The sequence below is a fragment of the Suncus etruscus genome, chromosome 14 (genome assembly GCF_024139225.1).
Source record: "Suncus etruscus isolate mSunEtr1 chromosome 14, mSunEtr1.pri.cur, whole genome shotgun sequence".
Classification (NCBI taxonomy): domain Eukaryota; kingdom Metazoa; phylum Chordata; class Mammalia; order Eulipotyphla; family Soricidae; genus Suncus; species Suncus etruscus.
The window spans coordinates 23,235,632-23,255,226 of NC_064861.1; the positions used below are offsets into that span (position 1 = coordinate 23,235,632).

Consider the following 19,595-nt stretch of genomic DNA (forward strand, 5'->3'; position numbering starts at 1 on the left):
GGCGAGCACGGGGGACCATATGGGACGCCGGGATTCGAACCAATGACCTTTTGCATGAGAGGCAAACGCCTTACCTCCATGCTATCTCTCCGGCCCCTATTTTTATGTTTTCTATATTACCCAATATTCGCTATGCTGTATTTCATAGTGCCTTGATTTCTTTTTGAGTCAGTTCCTGCTGTACTAGTACTTATCATGTACTAGTACTTATCATGTACTAGTGTGGAGATGTCACTCTGGGCTGTTAAAACTTTTAACTAGCAAGTGACAAAAGCAAATTTAACGTGTTCTTGACTCATAACTACTTTGATCTAACATTTTACTCTTAGTTATTAAGTTATCATTTTAAAGTGCCCAGGTGCCTTTTTGGTCTCTTTCTTAAAGATCCTGTTATTTCCTCAGTATGCATCAAGTGACCAGGAGTACTTCTTATCTCCTTGGGCCAGTCAACTAGCTAGCCTGGGATCCCTTGGGCAGCGAGACTCTGCCTGCCTGCCTGTCAAGGGTTCTGAAATAACTTGCTGGGAAAAAACAACTTTAAAGGCAAGGAGGGGTTTTTCTAAGCTGTATGAAAAAAGGAAAATGCAAACGTTGTAAGAGGAAAAGCTAGTTTCTTATTTACTATATTATTCTATGCTAACAGCCTAAATCTAACATTCCTAAATACTATTATTCCAAGCTCTCAGGTAAAAAACAAGAACTCAGAATTAAACCCAAACTTTTTGTTTGTTTGTTTGTTTGTTTGTTTTTGGGTCACACTCAGGGGTTACTCCTGGCTCAGAAATCACTCCTGCAGGCTCAGGGGACCATATGGGTGCCGGGATTTGAACCGATGACCTTCTGCATGAAAGGCAAACGCCTTACCTCAATGCTATCTCTCCGGCCCCAAAAGAGAATTACAGGCCAATATTCTTTTTTTTTTTGGGGGGTCACACCCGGCAGTGTTTAGGGGTCACTCCTAGCTCTACGCTCAGGAATCGCTCCTGGCAGGCACAGGGGACCATATGGGATGTCGGGATTCAAACCAACGTCCTTCTGGACACAAGGCAAACACCTTACCTCAGTGCTATATCTCCGGCCCCTAAATCCAAACTTAATGTCTGGACTTAAGGCCAAACTTTTTCAAAATCAAACATTTCCAAACGTCCTTCTGGACACAAGGCAAACACCTTACCTCAGTGCTATATCTCCGGCCCCTAAATCCAAACTTAATGTCTGGACTTAAGGCCAAACTTTTTCAAAATCAAACATTTCCAAACTTAACAAGTTAAAATGGCTGTAGGCCTCTAGGCCAACAGACCTTCATGTTGGTTCCAGCTCCAAGAATTCAGCTTCAAAGGACCATCAGAGAAACTGGCCTAAGCCCCATCACTTCCGAAGTTTGACAAGCTCCAGGCTTAGTCTCCAGAAGGCACGCATTGGGGAGAGGCTAAGACAGTGTGGAGGCACCTCCTAAGGAGGTGCTTGAGTGTTGGTGTATTGGGGGGGGGGGAAGAGAGAGAAAGAGAGAGAGACAGAGAGAGAAGAGAGAGACAGAGAGAGAGAGAGACAGAGAGAGAGACAGAGAGAGAGACAGAGAGAGAGAGACAGAGAGAGAGAGTGTGTATGTGTGTGTGTGTGTGAAGGGCATCCAGGAAGTTATTGTTCCAGAGACTCCCTCACAAGCAGTGGTGGGGAGAGAAGAATTGGAGGAAGGGAGGCAGAGGGAGAGGAAAGTGTGGGGGAAGGAAAGGATTAAAACCTCAGGGACCCTAGAGTGGGAGGCTGGGGGATTCCCCCAGACTGGACTGAGACTGGACCAGATGTGGAGAACAATGGGCCTGGGGAGCTGGGGACTGGGGAGCAGGAAGGGGAAGGCTCGGGGAGCCACACAGTCGCTGACAAGAACCTTCCTGCACTCCAGGAGTTGGAGGTCATGGGCGTCCCTAGGGTGCTGTCTCTTGGACAGGGACTGACGCAGCCCAGTAACAGTGGTAAAAGTGGGCTGAAATACCAGTTCTCACCTGGTAGCCATCCACTGCCTGTGACTCCAGCTTGCCAGTCCGGCAGCATCTCAGTCTATCCTCAGTTTGCTGCTTTTATTCTTGTCCTTGTGGGGATGGAGCCCCAGAGGGGCTGAATGACTGATCACACGTGACTCTGCTGCCAAACTGTGGAGTCAGTCAGCACTGAGACGGGTGGCCACTCTCTGAATCATGCTGCTCCCCATGGGGCAGAGACAGGGGACTGGGCACAAAAATATTCTGAGTGTGGGGAGAAACCGGGGAAGTGTGAAGGAGGAATGGGGAAGGGAGTGGAGGGAGGGAGCCAGTCTGGCCCCAGGAGCTCAGTCCCTGTGCCGGGCTCTTGGTTACCTCTCCTGAAGGTGGACGTACCGGTACCTTCGCACCGGCCACCGTGGGGCTACATCCTCCTGGTGCAGGCAACCAGGGGAAATGCTCTCGCTCTAATTGGCATGGGAGTCACAGCCCTCCCTTTTCCTGTAGGTGGGGTTTCCAGAGGAAAAAGCTGCTTCTCCGTTTCCCCAGCCCCGCAACTGTTTCAAAGTCAGATCCTGCATCCTGCTCTTCTCCGCTTGCTCTCTCCATCCTTTGCCCAAGTGGACCCATGGGCTGGCAGGCCAGGATCTCCCCTGATCATGCTGTCACCTTGGCTCTCTGAGATCTCTCTAGATGAACATGGCCTTGCCTGGGAAGCCTGGCTCTTCCATCACTCCCTAACTTTGTGCTGTTCCAGGAGGTCTGGGGTCAGGAAAATGGGGGCCAAAACAGTCCTCAGGAAGACCCATGAGGACTTAACCAGCTTCTGAGGACGCAGAAGTTTGTGACTCACTCCTACCCACCTGGCGGTAAGCATGATGCGACTTCTTCCACTTCTGCTGGGGCTCTGGGCACCCCCTGGCTTCTTGCTGCCACCAGGAGATTGTCAGGAGGTGGCTGCGGTCACAGTGAAATACCAGGTAGCAGAGGAAGTGCCACCTGGCACGGTGATTGGGACACTGTGGCAGGAACTGGGCCAGGGAAGGAAGAGCGGGCATGGCGAGGGATCCTTCCAGCTGCTGCAGCTGCCTCAGGAGCTCCCCATCCATCTGAACCCCAGGGATGGGCTGCTTAGCACTGTGGGGCGGCTGGACCGGGAGCAGCTTTGCGGGCAACATGATCCCTGCCTGCTGGCCTTCAATGTGCTGGCTCCAGACGAGCTGGCTCTGTTCCATGTGGAAATCCAGGTGCTGGACATCAATGACCACGAGCCTCAGTTCCCCAAAGGCAAGCAGGAACTGGAAATCTCTGAGAGTGCCTCGGTGCAAACCCGAATCCCCTTGGACAGGGCCTCGGACCCTGACACAGGTGCCAACACCCTGCACTCATACACCCTGTCCCACAGTGAGCACTTTGCTCTGGATGTCATTGTAGGCCCCGACCAGACCAAACACGCGGAGCTCGTGGTGGTGAAGGAGCTGGACCGGGAAATCCATTCATCCTTTGATCTGGTCTTAACTGCCTATGACAATGGGAACCCCCCAAAGTCGGGCACCAGCTTGATCCAGGTCAACGTCCTGGATTCCAATGACAATAGCCCCGTGTTTGCTGAGAGCTCCCTAGCCCTGGAAATCCAGGAAGACGCCGCCCCTGGGACTCTCCTCCTGAACTTGACTGCCACAGACCCCGACCAAGGCCCCAATGGGGAGGTGGAGTTCTTCCTCAGCAAGCACGTGCCCCCCGAGGTGACAGACACCTTCAGCATTGATGCCAAGACGGGGCAGGTGATTCTGCGGCGAGCCCTGGATTATGAGAGAAACCCCGCCTATGAGGTGGACGTCCAGGCCAGGGACCGGGGGCCCAACCCCATCCCCGCCCACTGCAAGATCCTCATCAAGGTGCTGGACGTCAACGACAATGCACCGAGCATCCACATCACGTGGGCAGCTCAGCCTTCTCTGCTTTCCGAAGCACTCCCCAAGGACAGTTTCGTGGCCCTGGTGATGGCGAAGGACTTGGACTCGGGACACAATGGGCTGGTCCACTGCTGGCTGAGCCAAACACTGGGCCACTTCAGGCTGAAGAGGACCAATGGGAACACTTACATGCTGCTCACCAACGCCACACTGGACAGGGAGCGGTGGCCCAGGTACACCCTCACTGTGCTGGCCCGTGACCAGGGCGCCAGGCCCTTGTGGGCTGAGGAGCAGCTCAGTATCAGGATCACCGATGCCAATGACAACGCGCCCGTGTTTGAGAGGAGCCGGTTCGAGGTGTCCGTGCTCGAGAACAACCCACCCTCTCTCCCCCTGCTCACGGTTACGGCGCATGATGCGGATGAGGGCGTCAACGGGGAAATCTTCTACAGCATCCAGGAGTCCCCATGCTCTCGCTGGGTGGCCATCGATGCTGTCACAGGTGAGGTGACTGCCCAGCGGTCCTTGGACTATGAGCAGGTGACGAGTTTTGAGTTCCACGTGATAGCAGAGGACAGGGGCCAGCCCCCGCTGGCATCCAGCGTCTCGGTGTGGGTCAGCCTCCTGGATGTCAACGATAATGCCCCAGAGGTGATTCAGCCCCCGCTCAGCAACGGAAGAGCCAGCCTCTCCGTGCTTGTCAATGCCTCCACTGGCCGCTTTCTGGTGCCTGTCGAGTCTCCTAATGGCCGGAGCCCGGGGGGTGCAGAGCCAACGGCCCTGGCCACTGCCCACTCCCAGCCCTTCCTCTTGGTGACAATCAGAGCCCAGGATGCAGACTCGGGGCCCAATGCAGAGCTGATCTACAGCCTCTGCGGCAAGGACAGAGCTCATCTCTTCGTGCTTGCACCACTCTCAGGTGAGCTGTTTATCAATATCACCAATGCCAGCGGCCTGGTGGGCAGCAAGTGGGAGCTGGAGGTGGAGGTGGCAGATCAGGGCAGCCCCTCCCTGCAGAGCCGTGCTCTGCTCACCATCTCCTTTGTCAGCAGCGTGGATCACCTGAGGGAGCTGACCCAGGGCGCGGGAGCCCTGAGCCCCTCAATGCTGACCACCGTCTGCCTGCTGGTTCTGCTGGCCGTCTGCGGGCTCATCTTGGCACTCACCATGTCCATGCGCCGGGCAGAGAAAAAGGACAACAGGGCCTACAACTGTAGAGCAGCTGAGTCCACCTATGGCCAACAGCCCAAGAGGCCCCAGAAGCACATTCAGAAGACAGACATTCACCTGGTGCCAGTGCTTCGAAGCCAGGCTGATGAGCCAGGGGATAGGGGGCTGCCCCCCAAAGAGGCCATGGTGGAAACAGGCCAAGACCCGGGCTTGCCGGCCCCCTTTCACCTCACCCCAACCCTGTACCGAACCCTGCGTAACCAAGGCAACCAGGGGCCTCTGGCTGAGAGCCAAAATGGACTACCGGACACTGTCAACCTCTTTTTCAACCATCTCCGGCAGAGAAATGCTTCCCGAGAGAACCTGACCCTCCCTGAGCCTTCCCCTTGCTCCAAGTCCCCAAAGGGGACAAGTGGTGGCCCTGTGAGGCTGCCCAGAGCCCTGAGCAGCCAGGAGGCCCCTCTGAGCAACGCTCCATCCTCAGCGACCCTGAGGCGCAAGAGGAATCTCTGCAACAAAGTGGCCCCCAAGATGGAGTCCGGGCCCCGCCAGATCCTGCGGAGCCTTGTCCGGCTGTCTGTGGCTGCTTTTGCAGAAAAGAACCCCATGGAAGAGCTGGCTGTGGAGTCCCCTCCTGTCCAGGTACCTGGGATGGGGGTGGATGTCTCTCTGGTCCCCTAGGACCACTGCCAACAGCCTCAGATACCTCCATTTCACTCACTTCTTATGTTCACTGTGCACTAGCACTGCAGTGCCATAATTTGGGGCACAGCTTGGGGTCAACAAGCTTAGTTACGTGATCCTGGGGAAATTCCTTCCGGCCTTGGGTCCCATCAGCTCCCTCTGGGTGCCAGAGCATCTGCCTCTGCAAAAGTGTCCTGAGGATTTGATCTGGTCATACCTCCTTTGCATGTACTCAGAAAGCCTGACTCAGGGAGACACATCCCAGTAATTAAGAAAACAAGTGTTGAAACCAGGCTGTTGTGGGTTCAGGTCCTGGCTTACAGATCCCTAGATGGGCAGTACAGAATGGTAATTCCACTCTCTGCTAAAGATGCCCATTGAACAAGGCCATTCCCTAGGCTTGTTAGAAGAGCCAGTAAGTGCACTTAGGGCCTCTAGAATAGTTTGACACTTAGCACTCACCACCCAGTTACTGGCCCTTCTGCCAAGCACTTCTGCATCTCAACTCCCCTCTCCTTTTCTGGGCCACCAAGAAGCAAAATGACATGAGCATCATTTTCCCAGATCAGCCTTGGCATCTGACTTGTCTGGTACCTCAGAGTTTGAAAGTTGATCTTCCCTGAGATGAAAAAATAAGAGCAACCAAGGGCTGAAGCAATAGCACAGCAGGGAGGGCCTTTGTCTTATACAAGGCCAACCTAGATTTGATCCCTGGCATCCCATGTAATCCCCGCCAAGCCTGCCGGGAATAATTTATGACCGCAGAGTCAGGAGTAACCCCTGAGCATCATCACCAGGTATGACTGAAAAACAAACTAACAAACAAACAAAAAAGTAACTTGGAAACTTGGGTGTTTGGCAGATCTGGGTTCAAATTTCAATATAGCTGCAATCAAGTTCTTAGTTCTTTTTTTTTTTCTTTCTTTCTGGTTTTTGGGTCACATCTGGCAGCACTCAGGGGTTACTCCTGGTTCTACACTCAGAAATCACTCCTGGCAGGCTCAGGGGACCATATGGGATGCCGGGATTTGAACCACCATCCTTCTGCATGCAAGGCAAATGCCCTACCTACATGCTATCTCTCAGGCCCAAGTTCTTAGTTCTTAACAAGCCTCATTTTTCCTGATCTATGAAATAGAGGTGCCAAATATAACCTATGTCTGTCTGCTCCCAGGGAATTGGGGATCAAATTGGATAATGAATGACAAAGCATCTAGTGACATAGGATTTACTGACACAAATAAGTATCATTTTCAGGGAGAGGTCTGTTCCCACACCCATATGCTTCTTTGAAACCAAGAGTATTTTCTCTGTGCCAGGCTGCATATCCCAGGCCCCCTTCTGTTTGGATTTGTTGTCAGCTGAGATTTCCTGTGGAGCCAGGACAGACTTCCTCCCTTATCCCTCTCCAGGAAGCCAGCTGGAGAGGGGTCAGATGTTCTCTGAGGATTTATACTCTAGGTTCTATATATTCTGGGCACCAGAAATTACTCAGATCCATTCAATCATCCATCCATCCATTCATCCATCCATCCATTTATCCATCCATCCATCTGTCCACCCTTCATTCACCATTTATTCATCCATCTATTCATCTGTTCATCAGGTGCTTATTGAATAAGTTCTTTATACCGAACACTATGCTGGCACCAATGAACAGGAACAGTGAGAGCAGACACTGTGGCATCCCACAGGAGTAATGGAAAGAAGGTGCCCATTTGGGGTCTTCTGAGGGAAGAAGTAGCTTGCTTGTTGTTCATGGCAGTGGCACCATGCCAATGGCTAGTGAGGCCCCCATCCAAGCACTTACAGCAATGTTTCTTTTGTTTTTGCTGGAGGTAGGAGGCACACATGGCAGTGCTCAAGGCTCACCCTGGCAGGGATGGAGACTTTATGGGATGCAGAAAATTAAATCTGGGTTGGCTGCATGCAAGGCAAGAGCCTTAACCATTGTACTATGTATGGCTCTGGTCCCCTTTTTTCTAAGATTAAAAAAATTGTGGTCACTGTAGTGAACAATATTGATGATGGCGGGGTTTCATACATAAAATATTACAGCACCACATCCTCCATCAGAGTCGGCTTCCCTCCACCATTGTCCCAGTGTGTCCCCCCCCTACCTCCCCTATGATAATATTTTCTACTAAAGACCAGTTCCGTTTTCTCTTGCCTTTTGAGTATTTGTTTGTTTCCTTGTTATTTTTTATATCCACATCTGAAAGACCATTATGTGTCTGTTTCCTGACTAACCTTCACTCAGCATGATACACTCCAGATCCATCTGTATGATTTCGTATTGTCTTATGGTTAAGTAGTAGTCCATTGTGCATATGTACCACAGTTTCTTTATCCATTCATCTGTTCTTGGACACAAGGATTTGTTTCCAATTTTTGGCTCTTATGATTAAGTGCTACCATGAACATTGGAGTGCTAATAGATGTCTTTTCTGAAGAGAGTTTTTGGGTCTTCAGAGTAATGCCATGAAGTGGAATTCCTAGTTCATATGAATCATTCCTTTTTGTTTTTTGTTTTTTTGTTTATCCAAAAGATTGGATAGTTGGTATTTCTACCACCAGTGAAAAAGATTATCACTGATTCTTTCATTTTTGGGGAGCACACCCAGAAAATCTCAAAGTTTACTCCTGGATCTGTGCTCAGGAAACATTCCTGGTGGTGTTGAGGGACCACATGGAATGCCGGGGATGGAACCCAATGGGCCTTGTGCCCATTGCTGGGGATGGAACCCAATGGGCGTCAGCCCAAGCATTGCTTCTAATGGCTATGGAGCATCCAGGCTCCACAGTGGCAGAATGAAACACTACTGGGGCTATCTTTGGGGCCATTATAAAAAGGAGAGTCTACAGCACATGACAGCAAATGCTTATCACAAGATCTATAAGCCTGTTATTTATAAACTTTTGCATTATTCCTTCTTTACTAATGAAAAGAAGAAGGCTTGGATACCTTAAGTGATTCTTCCAGGGGCCAGAAAGAGAGTACAGTGGGTAAGACACTTACTTACCTTGCACACTGCCAACTTGGGTTCTATCCCAGGCACCACATTTGGTTCCCCAAACAAAGAGCCAGGAGTAAACCCTGAGCACAGCTAGGTACAGTCCTAACACTAAACAATAAAACAATAATTCCTCTGGGAATTATTATCCCAATGGGAACTGAAGCAGAGGCAGATGTAGGACTGGAAATTGAGTCAGACAAGACGGTGCTTTCGTTGAGAAGTGACTTCCTTCCCCAAATGATGACACTGCACTTTGAACTAGGCCTATGGGATGTCTCTAAAATAGCTCTTGTCACATGAAGGTGGGTAAATGGGCTGCTGGGCTAGGCTGGCAGGTGGGGCCCAGTCTTAGGCAGACAATAGGACACAACTTTCCAGGGCCAGTGCTGGTGCCTCCTACACAGCTTTCCTAAGGTGGTGTCTTCTCTCTTTCAATGCTTAGAATTACATGAACCAAAACAGGAGGCGGAAGGACCACGGGTCTTGTCTATAAGTCATCCAAACTCCTGGTCTTTGCAACTATCTTTTTATGTATTTTATTTTTTGTTTTTGGGTCATACCCCTAGCTCTGAGCTCAGGAATTACTTCTGGGAGTGCTTGAGGGGACTATATAGGATGCTAGGGATTGAACCTAGATTGACTGCATGCAAGGCAAATGTTTTCCCTGCTGTACTATTGCTCGGGCCTTGCAACTATTTTTTTAAACTTTCTTTTTTTTTTTTTTTTTTGGTTTTTGGGTCACACCCGGCAGTGCTCAGGAGTTCCTCCTGGCTGTCTGCTCAGAAATAGCTCCTGGCAGGCACGGGGGACCATATGGGACACCGGGATTCGAACCAACCACCTTTGGTCCTGGATTGGCTGCTTGCAAGGCAAACGCCGCTGTGCTATCTCTCCGGGCCCTATTTTTTTAAACTTTCAAATCACGGGATTGAGGCCAGGCAATGTAGAGTGGGTAGGGCACTTGCCTTGCATACTAGGGTTCAATTCTGAGCATCCCATGTGGTCTCCAGAGCCCCCTCAAGAATAGTTTCTGTTGCCGGAGAGTACAGTGTGTATACAAGACACTTACCCATGGAGGCAGGCATTTGCCTTGCATGCAGATGGATAGTGGTTTGAATCCTGGCATCCCATATGGTCCTCAACCCTGCCAGGAGTGATTTCTGAATGTAGAGCCAGGAGTAACCCCTGAGCGCTGCCAGGTGTGACCCAAAAACCAAAAATAAATAAATTAATTAGTTAATTAATAAAAAAGAATAGTTTGGGTTTTTTTTGGTTTTTTTTTGTTTGTTTGTTTGTTTTTGGTTTTTGGGCCATACCCAGTGGTGCTCGGGGGTTACTCCTGGCTGTCTGCTCAGAAATAGCTCCTGGCAGGCACGGGGGACCATATGGGACACCGGGATTCAAACCAACCACCTTTGGTCCTGGATCGGCTGCTTGCAAGGCAAACACCGCTGTGCTATCTCTCCGGGCCCAAAGAATAGTTTCTGAGTACAGATCCAGGAGTAAGTCTTGAGTGACCTCCAAACAAAAACAAATAAAGAAAAGCACCTGATTAATTCTGACAAGCCTGTAAAGAAGGTATTTCTGGTATGTCTCAGAAGGTATATCTGAGCAGGTATTTCTGGCTCCACCTGAGAGATGAAGAAACTGAGCTCTGAATAGCTCTAAAAGCTTAAAATAAATGAGAAATGACCTTGAACTAAGAGTCAATCCTAACACTTGGGCTGACACTTCATGACACCCTGACACTTCCTGAACTCTCTGCCCCATTCTCCTGCATTCTGGAAGCTTGCTTCACTGCCTCCTCTTTTAGCTCATTGCTCCTTCATCTGGAGTCCTTTGCTCCTTGCTCAAACCCTCAGCCTTGCTCCATTTACTAAATTATTATTATTATTATTATTATTGGTTTTTGGGTCACACCCAGTGGTGCTCAGGGTTTATTCCTGGCTCTGTGCTCAGAAATCGCTCCTGGCAGGCTCGAGGACCATATGGGATGCCGGGATTCGAACCATCATCTGTCCTGGATTGGCTGAGTGCAAGGCAAAAACGCCCTACCACTGTGTCTCTTTGGCCCCATCCACTTACTAAATTCTGTGAAAACTTCGTATGTCAGAGAGGTCCCTGCTGTTATATGAACTCAAGAACCAAGTTTTTTGTTTGTTTTCCTACAACTCCCAAAAGTATTAGGGACGATTCCCTGCTCCAGACTTGGGGACCACTCTTAGTGGTATATGGGGGACCTGCAATGCCAGTACTCAGACTTCTGGGTTATCTCCCCAATCTGAAGAAACAGGTTAAGAAGTAGGTAAATCCCCCTTGTACCATCTTCACTTCCTCTTTGCTGTTAAATGAACAAATGGTTACAGGACATTTTTTCTTTTTTTGCTTTCTCCTACAGTCAAGTTTTCATCTGACCCACTACAAAATTGGCTCAGTAAATACTCCAGCAGAGTGAGGAAATAATTCTTAAAACAATCCTTATCTAAGTAATCATGGTCAGGAAATGCCCTTTTCACCTCCATTCACAGATTCTACCAAAAATCAGGAGTGTGTGTGTGTGTGTGTGTGTGTGTGTGTGTGTGTGTGTGAGAGAGAGAGAGAGAGAGAGAGAGAGAGAGAGAGAGAGAGAGAGAGAGAGAGAGAGAGAGAGAGAGAGAGAAGAGAGATTTCTCTATCTCAAACATAAGGGTCGTGGGTCGTGGGGTTTACTGAGGAGTAGGGTGGGGGTGCGTGGGAGCTGTCTGCATAGATCCTGGCTTCTGTCACTGTCCCCCGTGCTGTTTCCCATCCCCCTTTTGGTCACACAAACATCTGAAGGCGGAGGAAAGGCTATAAAAAGCAGCATCGGCACTGAGGGAAACATCCGGGCAAGGAAGTGTGCGGGGTCGGAATTGTGTGGAGTCAACAGATTTTTCCTGTCTTGTAGCAAATATCCCAGCTGCTGTCCTTGCTGCATCAGGGACAATTCCAGCCCAAGCCCAACCACCGGGGAAATAAGTACTTGGCCAAGCCGGACAGCAGGTAGGTAAGCTGGGGAGCTTGGGCTGCACTGGCCCTACTGGCCACCCTGGGCCCTGCAGCCTTCTGCTCACATGAGGAACAGGGAGCACAGATTCCCCAGGGAGCAGGCAGCATCCAGGATCCGTATCCTCCCTCTGGGCAGCTTGATCCTGGAGCAAGAACTATAAATACTACATTTTTAGTATTTACAGGACCAGGAGTCACCGAGGAAATGACTTCATTCCCCCCCAGGCACTTTCTGTCCATGGAGGGCAGAGGTGCTGAGCTAGGGACTTTAAATTTGGAATCTTGGGCTTTCTTGTTCTTGACCCTCATGTAAGACAAAGAGGAGGGTTGAGGGGGTGTGGGTGGGTGTGTGGCATGTTCCTGTCTAAAATAAAAACCTTCTCAAGTGAAGAGCTGTTCTGAGTTCTGGGGTAACATAGGCTCTAAGTTAAATTTTAGCTTTTTTCGGGGGCTACACCCAGTGGTGTTCAGGGGACTAACCCTGCAATAGTCCCTGGACCTGGCTGGGATTGTACCCGGCCTGCCAATTGCAGACAACACATGCAAGTCCTTGGCACCATTTCCCCAGCCCTGGCCCTAAAGAGTTTGATCCAGCCCAACCCTGTCCATATGAATAAGTCAGATAATCCCTCAGCTTCCTGGTTTTTCTGATGAAACGAAGGTTTTCCTCTCCAGTGGTGACAGGATAGGATAAAAATTTAATGTTCAAATGGAATCTAAACCCATAGCCCATAGCCTGGCACCTCACAGGTTCACAGCCAATGTTAAAGTCCCTCTCACCCCCTTTAAGTAACTTTTATCAGGGTCCCACAGTCAGTGGTTGGTAAAGCAGGGACCCATTCTCAGGCCCTGAATTCCTGGATCAGTGCACTTGATAGACTGATTTATGGCTTCTTAAATAGCCTAGAGCAGCCATGAGTAAACAGCCTCCAGAATCCAGTCAGCCTTGGTTTGAATTCAGCTTTTTCCCTTAAGCCACAGAGACCTGGGAAAGTCTTATTTTTCACACAAGTCCTCATCATCTCATTTGTATAGGAGGGGCGAAATGACAGCTCCTTCCGATGTGACTGAGTTGGTGGCAGGGAGTGTATGAACCTTGTATAGGCTGTGGACTGATTCGAAACAGTAAACACCCATTTCTAACATTTGCAAACTGGCCCCCTCCATGAGTCCCATCAGTGGAAATAGATACAGAAAAGAGAAGAAAGGAACCAAGTCTTAAAGTACCTCAGGCAGTTTCTTCTGTCTACTGAGATGAGGAGCCACGCCTGTCTCCACAGGCTGGGACAGTTCCCATAAACCTGCTCCCAGATCCAAGGGAGGATGGAGACAGCAAGAGACAGATAAGTGGTCTGGTAGCTGGATTCTCCGAAGAGGCTCAGCTGGCCTAGAGTTTGGCCTCAGTAGGGGAGAAGGGAACATTTAGTTACTCATTCTACCAAGTTTTTATTAAGTACTTATAATGTGCCAAGCTCTGTTTCTGAGCATTGGTGAAGAGCAGAAAGGAGACTTCCCCCCAAAATATTCCTGTCTGTGCTTGAGCTGAGATTTGGGTAGATGGGTAGATAAATGAATGGGCAGATGGATGGAAAGTGGATGGCTGAGTGAGTGAGTGGGTGGATGGATGACTAATGGGTAAATGGATGAATGGGTAGATAGATAAATGGAAAGGTGAATGAATGAATGGATAGATTATGGGTGGGTGGATAGATAGATGTGTAGATGAATGAATGGGTAGATGAATGAGTGGGCCAGTGGATAGATGGATGGTAGACGGATGAGTGGGTGGATGTGTAGATGAATGGGTGGGTGGGTGGATTCATGGATGGGTGAGTGCATGAATGGATGTGTGGATGGATGAATGGATTGGTGGATGGATGGTAGTGGAGATTAAGTAGATTGTTGGATGGGGCGTGGATGGGTGTATGAATAGAGAGGTGGCAAGGAGGAAGGGAGAGAGGGATATATGGGTGAATAGGTAGACAGAAATGAAGACTGGATGGATCACTATGTTCATTTTAGCAAAGTGTACAAAATTCCTACTGTATCGGTGAATGAAGAGGAAATTGCATAGTGAATAATCCCATCCTAGGAAGCACTACAGTTGCTCTTATTTCTGAGGGCTCACCATGTGGCAGGCTATTCTAAGCCCTTTGCATATAAAGATTCATTTTATACTGCACTATCCCACGAAGAGGGTGTTGTTTATTACCCCCCACTTTATAAATGAGAAAGCACACTCAAAGCAAACAGGAAAACTGGAGCCCCATTAGTGACCCTGAAGACTGGGGTCTGTGTGCTCCATGGGCCTGCATGGCCAGCTGCATGTTTGTTTGTGAGCAGGGGTGAGTCTCTGCGAACTGCCACCCTCATGTAGCTGCTTCACTTACAGGAGCACAGTCCCGGACTCAGATGACTCAGGCCCCAGGGTTGGTGGCCAGGCAGAAGCTGACCATGAGGAAGGGCCAATAGACCCTGAAGAGGACCTTTCTGTGAAGCAGCTTCTAGAAGAGGAGCTCTCAAGCCTGCTGGACCCCCACACAGGTAGGGCCCCTCAGGATCTCCCTATCCTAGCTTTCACCCTTTCACACTCAGGGTCAGACTCTGCCCCAGGTCACTACGGCCACAGGACCCACCACCCTCTTCTGGACTCTCATCAACATTTTTCCCCCTGGGGACAACAACCAAGGTCTTTGTGTGTTTAATAATCTACTTTGCCAATTTTTTTTTTCTTTGTTTGGGAGCCACACCTGGTGGTGCTTAAGGTTACTCCTGGCTCTGCACTCAGGAATTCTCCTAGTAGGCTCAGAGGAACCATATGGGGGGGCGGTGCCAGGGATAAAACCCAGGTCAGATGTATGCAAGGCTTATCTATTGTATACTCTCTGGCTTTGCTTTCTCATCTGAACATACCCTATGTGCTTCATCTGGCTATGAATATGCCAAAGTCATGGCGGCAACTTCCCTTTGCATGATTAAAAAATAGCTCATATTTACTGAGCCCTTTCTGTAGCTCACACCCTATGCTAAGTGCCTCATGAGAAAATGTATGTATGAGATGAGGCGATTCATTATCCCCATTTCATAAAGGAAAAATCCAAGGGGCAGGGATATTCAATAATTTTCACAGGTTGTCTCTCCAGTGGTGATTAGTACCAGCACTATGGCCCTAGGTTAAAATTAAGTAAAATTAAATCAAATTACAATGAGGTAAAATGAACATTTTTGTCACTTGTTCATGCCAGCACCATTTTTAAATGCTCAATATAAATCTAGCAAACTTGTGACTATGATTTTGGTCATGACACAGAGAAAGGTCATTGGACATCACTGCCCGAGTGTAAGAGAGAGAGAGAGAGAGAGAGAGAGAGAGAGAGAGAGAGAGAGACAGAGAGAGACAGAGACAGAGAGAGACAGAGAGAGAGAGAGAGAGAGAGAGAGAGAGAGAGAGAGAGAGAGAGAGAAAGAGAGGTCAATGCAGCAGGCTTGGGGCCCTTCTAATGCAAATGTGGCAGTCTAAAATGCAGTCCTATTTTGAAGACAGTATGAAACAGGAATTCAAAACACCTCACTAATTTTTAAAATATCAATTATGTCATAAAATGAGGACTTAAATATAAAACAGTTTGGGGCCAGGATCTAGGACAGAAAGTATTTGCCTTGCATATGGCCAACCCCTACTAAACCTACAACTGCATATGGTCCCACGCACCACCAGGAGTGAACCCTGAATACAGAGCCACAAGAAGCCTTTTAGTATTGTTGGGCATGCCCCCAGACCTCCAAAATATTGAGGTTCACATTTATGTTATTTGACCATATCCAGCTTGTCCACCTCAGACAAGAAAGGAAGAGTCACAATTCCCAACTGGACAGTGACTTACTGTATTTTGGGATACACTTTTCAAGTTACAAAAGCGCTATTTGGGTAATGTGGAAAAGCAGATAAACCGAAAGAACAACTCAACTCGTCTACGCTGAGAGATCATTTCAGCCCCAATCTCCCACAGCTTCTTCTCATCCTTCTTTTTAGGTCAGATATCAAAACAGCATATCTTATGAACATCATCAATAAAAATTAGAATAAATGCTGTACCCCTAACCCCCCCCCCACAAAAGACAATTTCTTAGCAATAAGGTGAATAGTGTTTTTCCTCTCCAGATCAGCTTCTATCATTGGGTCTGAGTTAGTGTTCTTGTTTGTTTGTTTGTTTGTTTGTTTTTGGGGCACATCCAGTAATGCTCAAGGCATACTCCTGGTTCTGCATTTAGGAATCATTTTGAGGTGTTCAGGGGATCCTATAGGATGCTGGATTGAACCTGTGTGCTGCACTCAAGGCCAACAATGCCTCAGGCCCTGGACTAGTGTTCTGAAGAAAGTGATGTTGAGCTGGAATGTAAGATACTACAGGGGCTCAGCCCTTTTCTGCCACAGCACTTGGGCTGACAGCCCTGCACGTAGGAAGGGTTTCTGCAGCTGAGGGGCACTGAAGCATAAAGCCAATTGGTGACAAAACAGAGCTTTATCAGGCCCTTGACTTCCAAAGGCCCCAGAACTCCCCCTTCTTACCCAGGAAGCCTATGGGGCGACGGTCCTGGCCCTGCAAACACCCCTGTACTGAATATTCTCCAGAAACAGGCCAGGCTCCATGCTGGGCCTTCCTCCTCCTGCCTCCTGCCTCCTGCCCTCTCAGCTCCCATAGAAGCTTCCGTCGGACTTTCCTATCCAGCCAGCTTGCCAGTCAGGGCCTCTTCCTGCCCGGCCCCCCTCCAACCGCCCCATCCGTCATCCCCTGCCGTCTCCCTTCCTTCCTTTATCCTGTGACCTTGCCTGGCCACCTGGCCCTGCATGGATCCAGCCTCACCGGGTGCTTTCTCCCCTGCAGGCCTGGCCCTGGACAGGCTGAGCACACCTGACCCATCCTGGATGGTGAGGTTCTCCTTGCCCCTGGCTGGCAACTACCGGGACAACATCTTCTCTGCAGACACTGCGGCCTCCGAGGAGCCCAGAACCTTCCAGACCTTTGGCAAGGCAGTGGGGCCAGAGTTGAGCCCAGCTGGCACACGACTGGCCAGCACCTTCTTGTCAGAGATGAACTCCCTGCTGGAGATGCTGCTGGAGCAGCCCAACGTGCCCATGGAGGCTGCCTCTGAGGTGCTGCGGCGGCTCTCTGTGTGCGGAAGGACCCTCAGCCTAGACCTGGCCACAAGCGGGGCCTCGGCCACAGAGGTCCAGGGAGATCCTGGTGGAAGGAAATAAGCCGAGGGCAGGACCTACCACGGCAGCAGTAGCAGCAGCAGCAGAGTGCAGGAACCGGGCAGCCCAGGCTCTGTGCATCCTGATACTGGACCCAGTTTCTAGCATCTTTGAACTCACAAAGCACCAGTGGCCTGAGAATTGCAAGAGGCTATAGTAGAGCAGGGCTCAGCACCGACATCTGGCGTCCACAGCAGCAGTCCCTGGACACGAGCTGGCTCTGCCTGTGAATTGTTCTGAGGATGGCGACAGTTGGTGGCTGAGATAAGTGTTTGCTGGCAAAACACACAGAGGCACAAGTGTGTGTCTTCGGCAGAGTGGATGCCCAGGAGAGTCGAAGCAAGGGAGGACAGCCTGGCTGAAAATGGGGAGAGCAAGGCAGATGGATCTGGGGGCACTGGGCAAAGCTGTCCAATAGAATAAAGGAAAAGTACTGAAAGGAACACAGTAAGGGGGAAACACCTGTTTGCACCTGCCCAGGGGGAGCTGGGAGGAGTAACAGGGGAAAGGTCTTTGCTGCCTAGTCCCTGGCAAGAGGGTGTGGGCAGGAGAGGGATGTACTGGTGTGCAATGTGAGGTGCACGAAGCCAGAGATGCACCCCAGATTTCGGGCTAGACTGTTACTCATTAGGCCATCTGCTTGTTCACTGGAAAATTAGGGCTAAGAAAATACAACCATTTTTGTTTTAGTTTTTGGTTTACACCTGGCAGTGTTCAGGGGTTACTCCTGCTGGGGCTCAAGAGACCTGTATAGGATGCCAGAGATTGAACCCAGGTCACCCACATGCAAGGCAAGGGCCCTCTCACTATACCACCTTTTCAGTGTGAAAAATGAGTATAGAGTATTCATAGAAGCCAGGTACCAAGCTTTACACTAGTACTTTTGTTTAGGTTTCTGGGACACACCCAGCAAAGATCAGGGGTTACACCTGATAGGTTACACCTGATAGGAGGTGATACAGGGAATCGAATCCAGATCTCTCACATACAGAGGTGGGTTTTTTTTTTTTGTTGTTGTTGTTGTTTTGTTTTGGGGCCACACCCAGTGGTGCTCAGGGGTTATACCTGGCTCTGCACTCAGAAATCACTCCTGACAGGCTCAGGAGACCATATGGGATGCCAGGGATCAAACCCGGATCTGTCCTGGGCTGACCACATGGAAGGCAAACACCCTACCACCATTCTATTGCTCTGGCCTCAGAGGTGTTTTGAGCCACCCAATGTGCTTTTCAGTCCTTGGAGCTTTCCTACAGTAAGATTGAGGGCGGGAAATATTTGTATTTTGGCGAATTTCAGGGTTACCTCTGGCTCTGCACTCAGAAAATCATGCCTGGTGGTGCTTGGGGACCATATAGGATGTTGAGAATCGAACTTGGGTCAGCTGTGTGCAAGATGAGTGACTTACATTCTGTGCTATCACTCAGGGCCTGCAATAGGATTTGATTTAATTTCTCAGCCTCTCTGAGGGAGATATGAGTCTCCCTACTTCATTTGAAGCTGAGGGCTCATCTTGTGGGCCTAGATCCAGGGGAGGTAGAGCAGGGCAGTATTTGGAACTAACAGCGTCTTTGACCTTTACCCCAGACTGCCTAGAAAAGCCATCCAAAGGTAGCTTTGGGCAGCATCATCCTTGCCTCAATTTTTCTCAGGAAGCTCTGTTGAGAGCCAAGAACAGTAGAGAGGATAAATTATTTACCTCATACTGCCTTGGTTTGATCTCTAGCACCTCATATGATTTCCCAAGCACTACTGGGAGAAACCCCAGAGCATAGAACCAGGAGTAACCACACCAGGTATACTTTCCTCCCAAAATATGCCCTATAATAAACACTGTTGAGGCTAGAGTGATAGCACAGAGGGAAGGGCATTTGTCCTGCACACTGTAGACCAGGGTACAATCCTCTGCATCCTGAATGATACCTCTGAGCACCACTAGGAGTGATCCCTGAGCACAGAGCCAGGAGTAACCACTGAGCTTAGCAGGATATGATCACCAAACAAAAGCAAACAAAATCCATTATTGCAAAGAATATTTCCAAGCCACTCAGGCTCCATGTCTCTGCATCTTGGAGCAGAGTGAGAGAGTCTTGGACCTGACTGGTTCAGACCTGGTTCCTGAACACCTGTCCTGTCCAAAAGAGCAGCTCTCTGGGGGCACAAGTCATTTTCCCAAACCTGGCTGTAGCTCCACCTTCCTTCCAGCAGCAGGTTGGGGCCTATGGATGCAGCCCTGGAGGTCAGTGTGTGAACAGGGTCTATCAAGTCCACACTAGTCAGCAAACCCAGGGAGGCGACGTTCAGACAGCCAAGGTGCAGCTTTCTAACTTTCCTGGAAATTTTCAAGCAGTGAGGCTGCTCTCTTTTCTCAATAGTCAGGACTCTCTGGATCACTGGAGACAAAATCTACCTCTTATCTCCTTTATTTTCTTTACTCAATACTCTTGTTCAATATTCCTAGAGAAGGGCAGCCAGTTATGGGGAACAGAGACAACACAGGGGATAAGTCTCTTGCCTTGCAGCTTGCTAACCCCAGTTTGAATCTCTG

The 19,595-nt window shown here is 49.5% G+C and overlaps 1 protein-coding gene across 1 annotated transcript; it reads left to right on the plus strand.

Annotated features, from left to right (window-relative positions):
* The first annotated feature begins 2,808 nt into the window (after nucleotides 1-2,808).
* Nucleotides 2,809-17,059, plus strand: PCDH12 (protocadherin 12). Its single transcript, XM_049786844.1, has 4 exons — nucleotides 2,809-5,707; nucleotides 11,693-11,787; nucleotides 14,186-14,337; nucleotides 16,680-17,059. The coding sequence occupies exons 1-4, from the start codon at nucleotides 2,855-2,857 to the stop codon at nucleotides 17,051-17,053; spliced, it is 3,474 nt and encodes a 1,157-aa protein (XP_049642801.1). The 5' UTR covers nucleotides 2,809-2,854; the 3' UTR covers nucleotides 17,054-17,059.
* The last annotated feature ends 2,536 nt before the right edge of the window (nucleotides 17,060-19,595 follow it).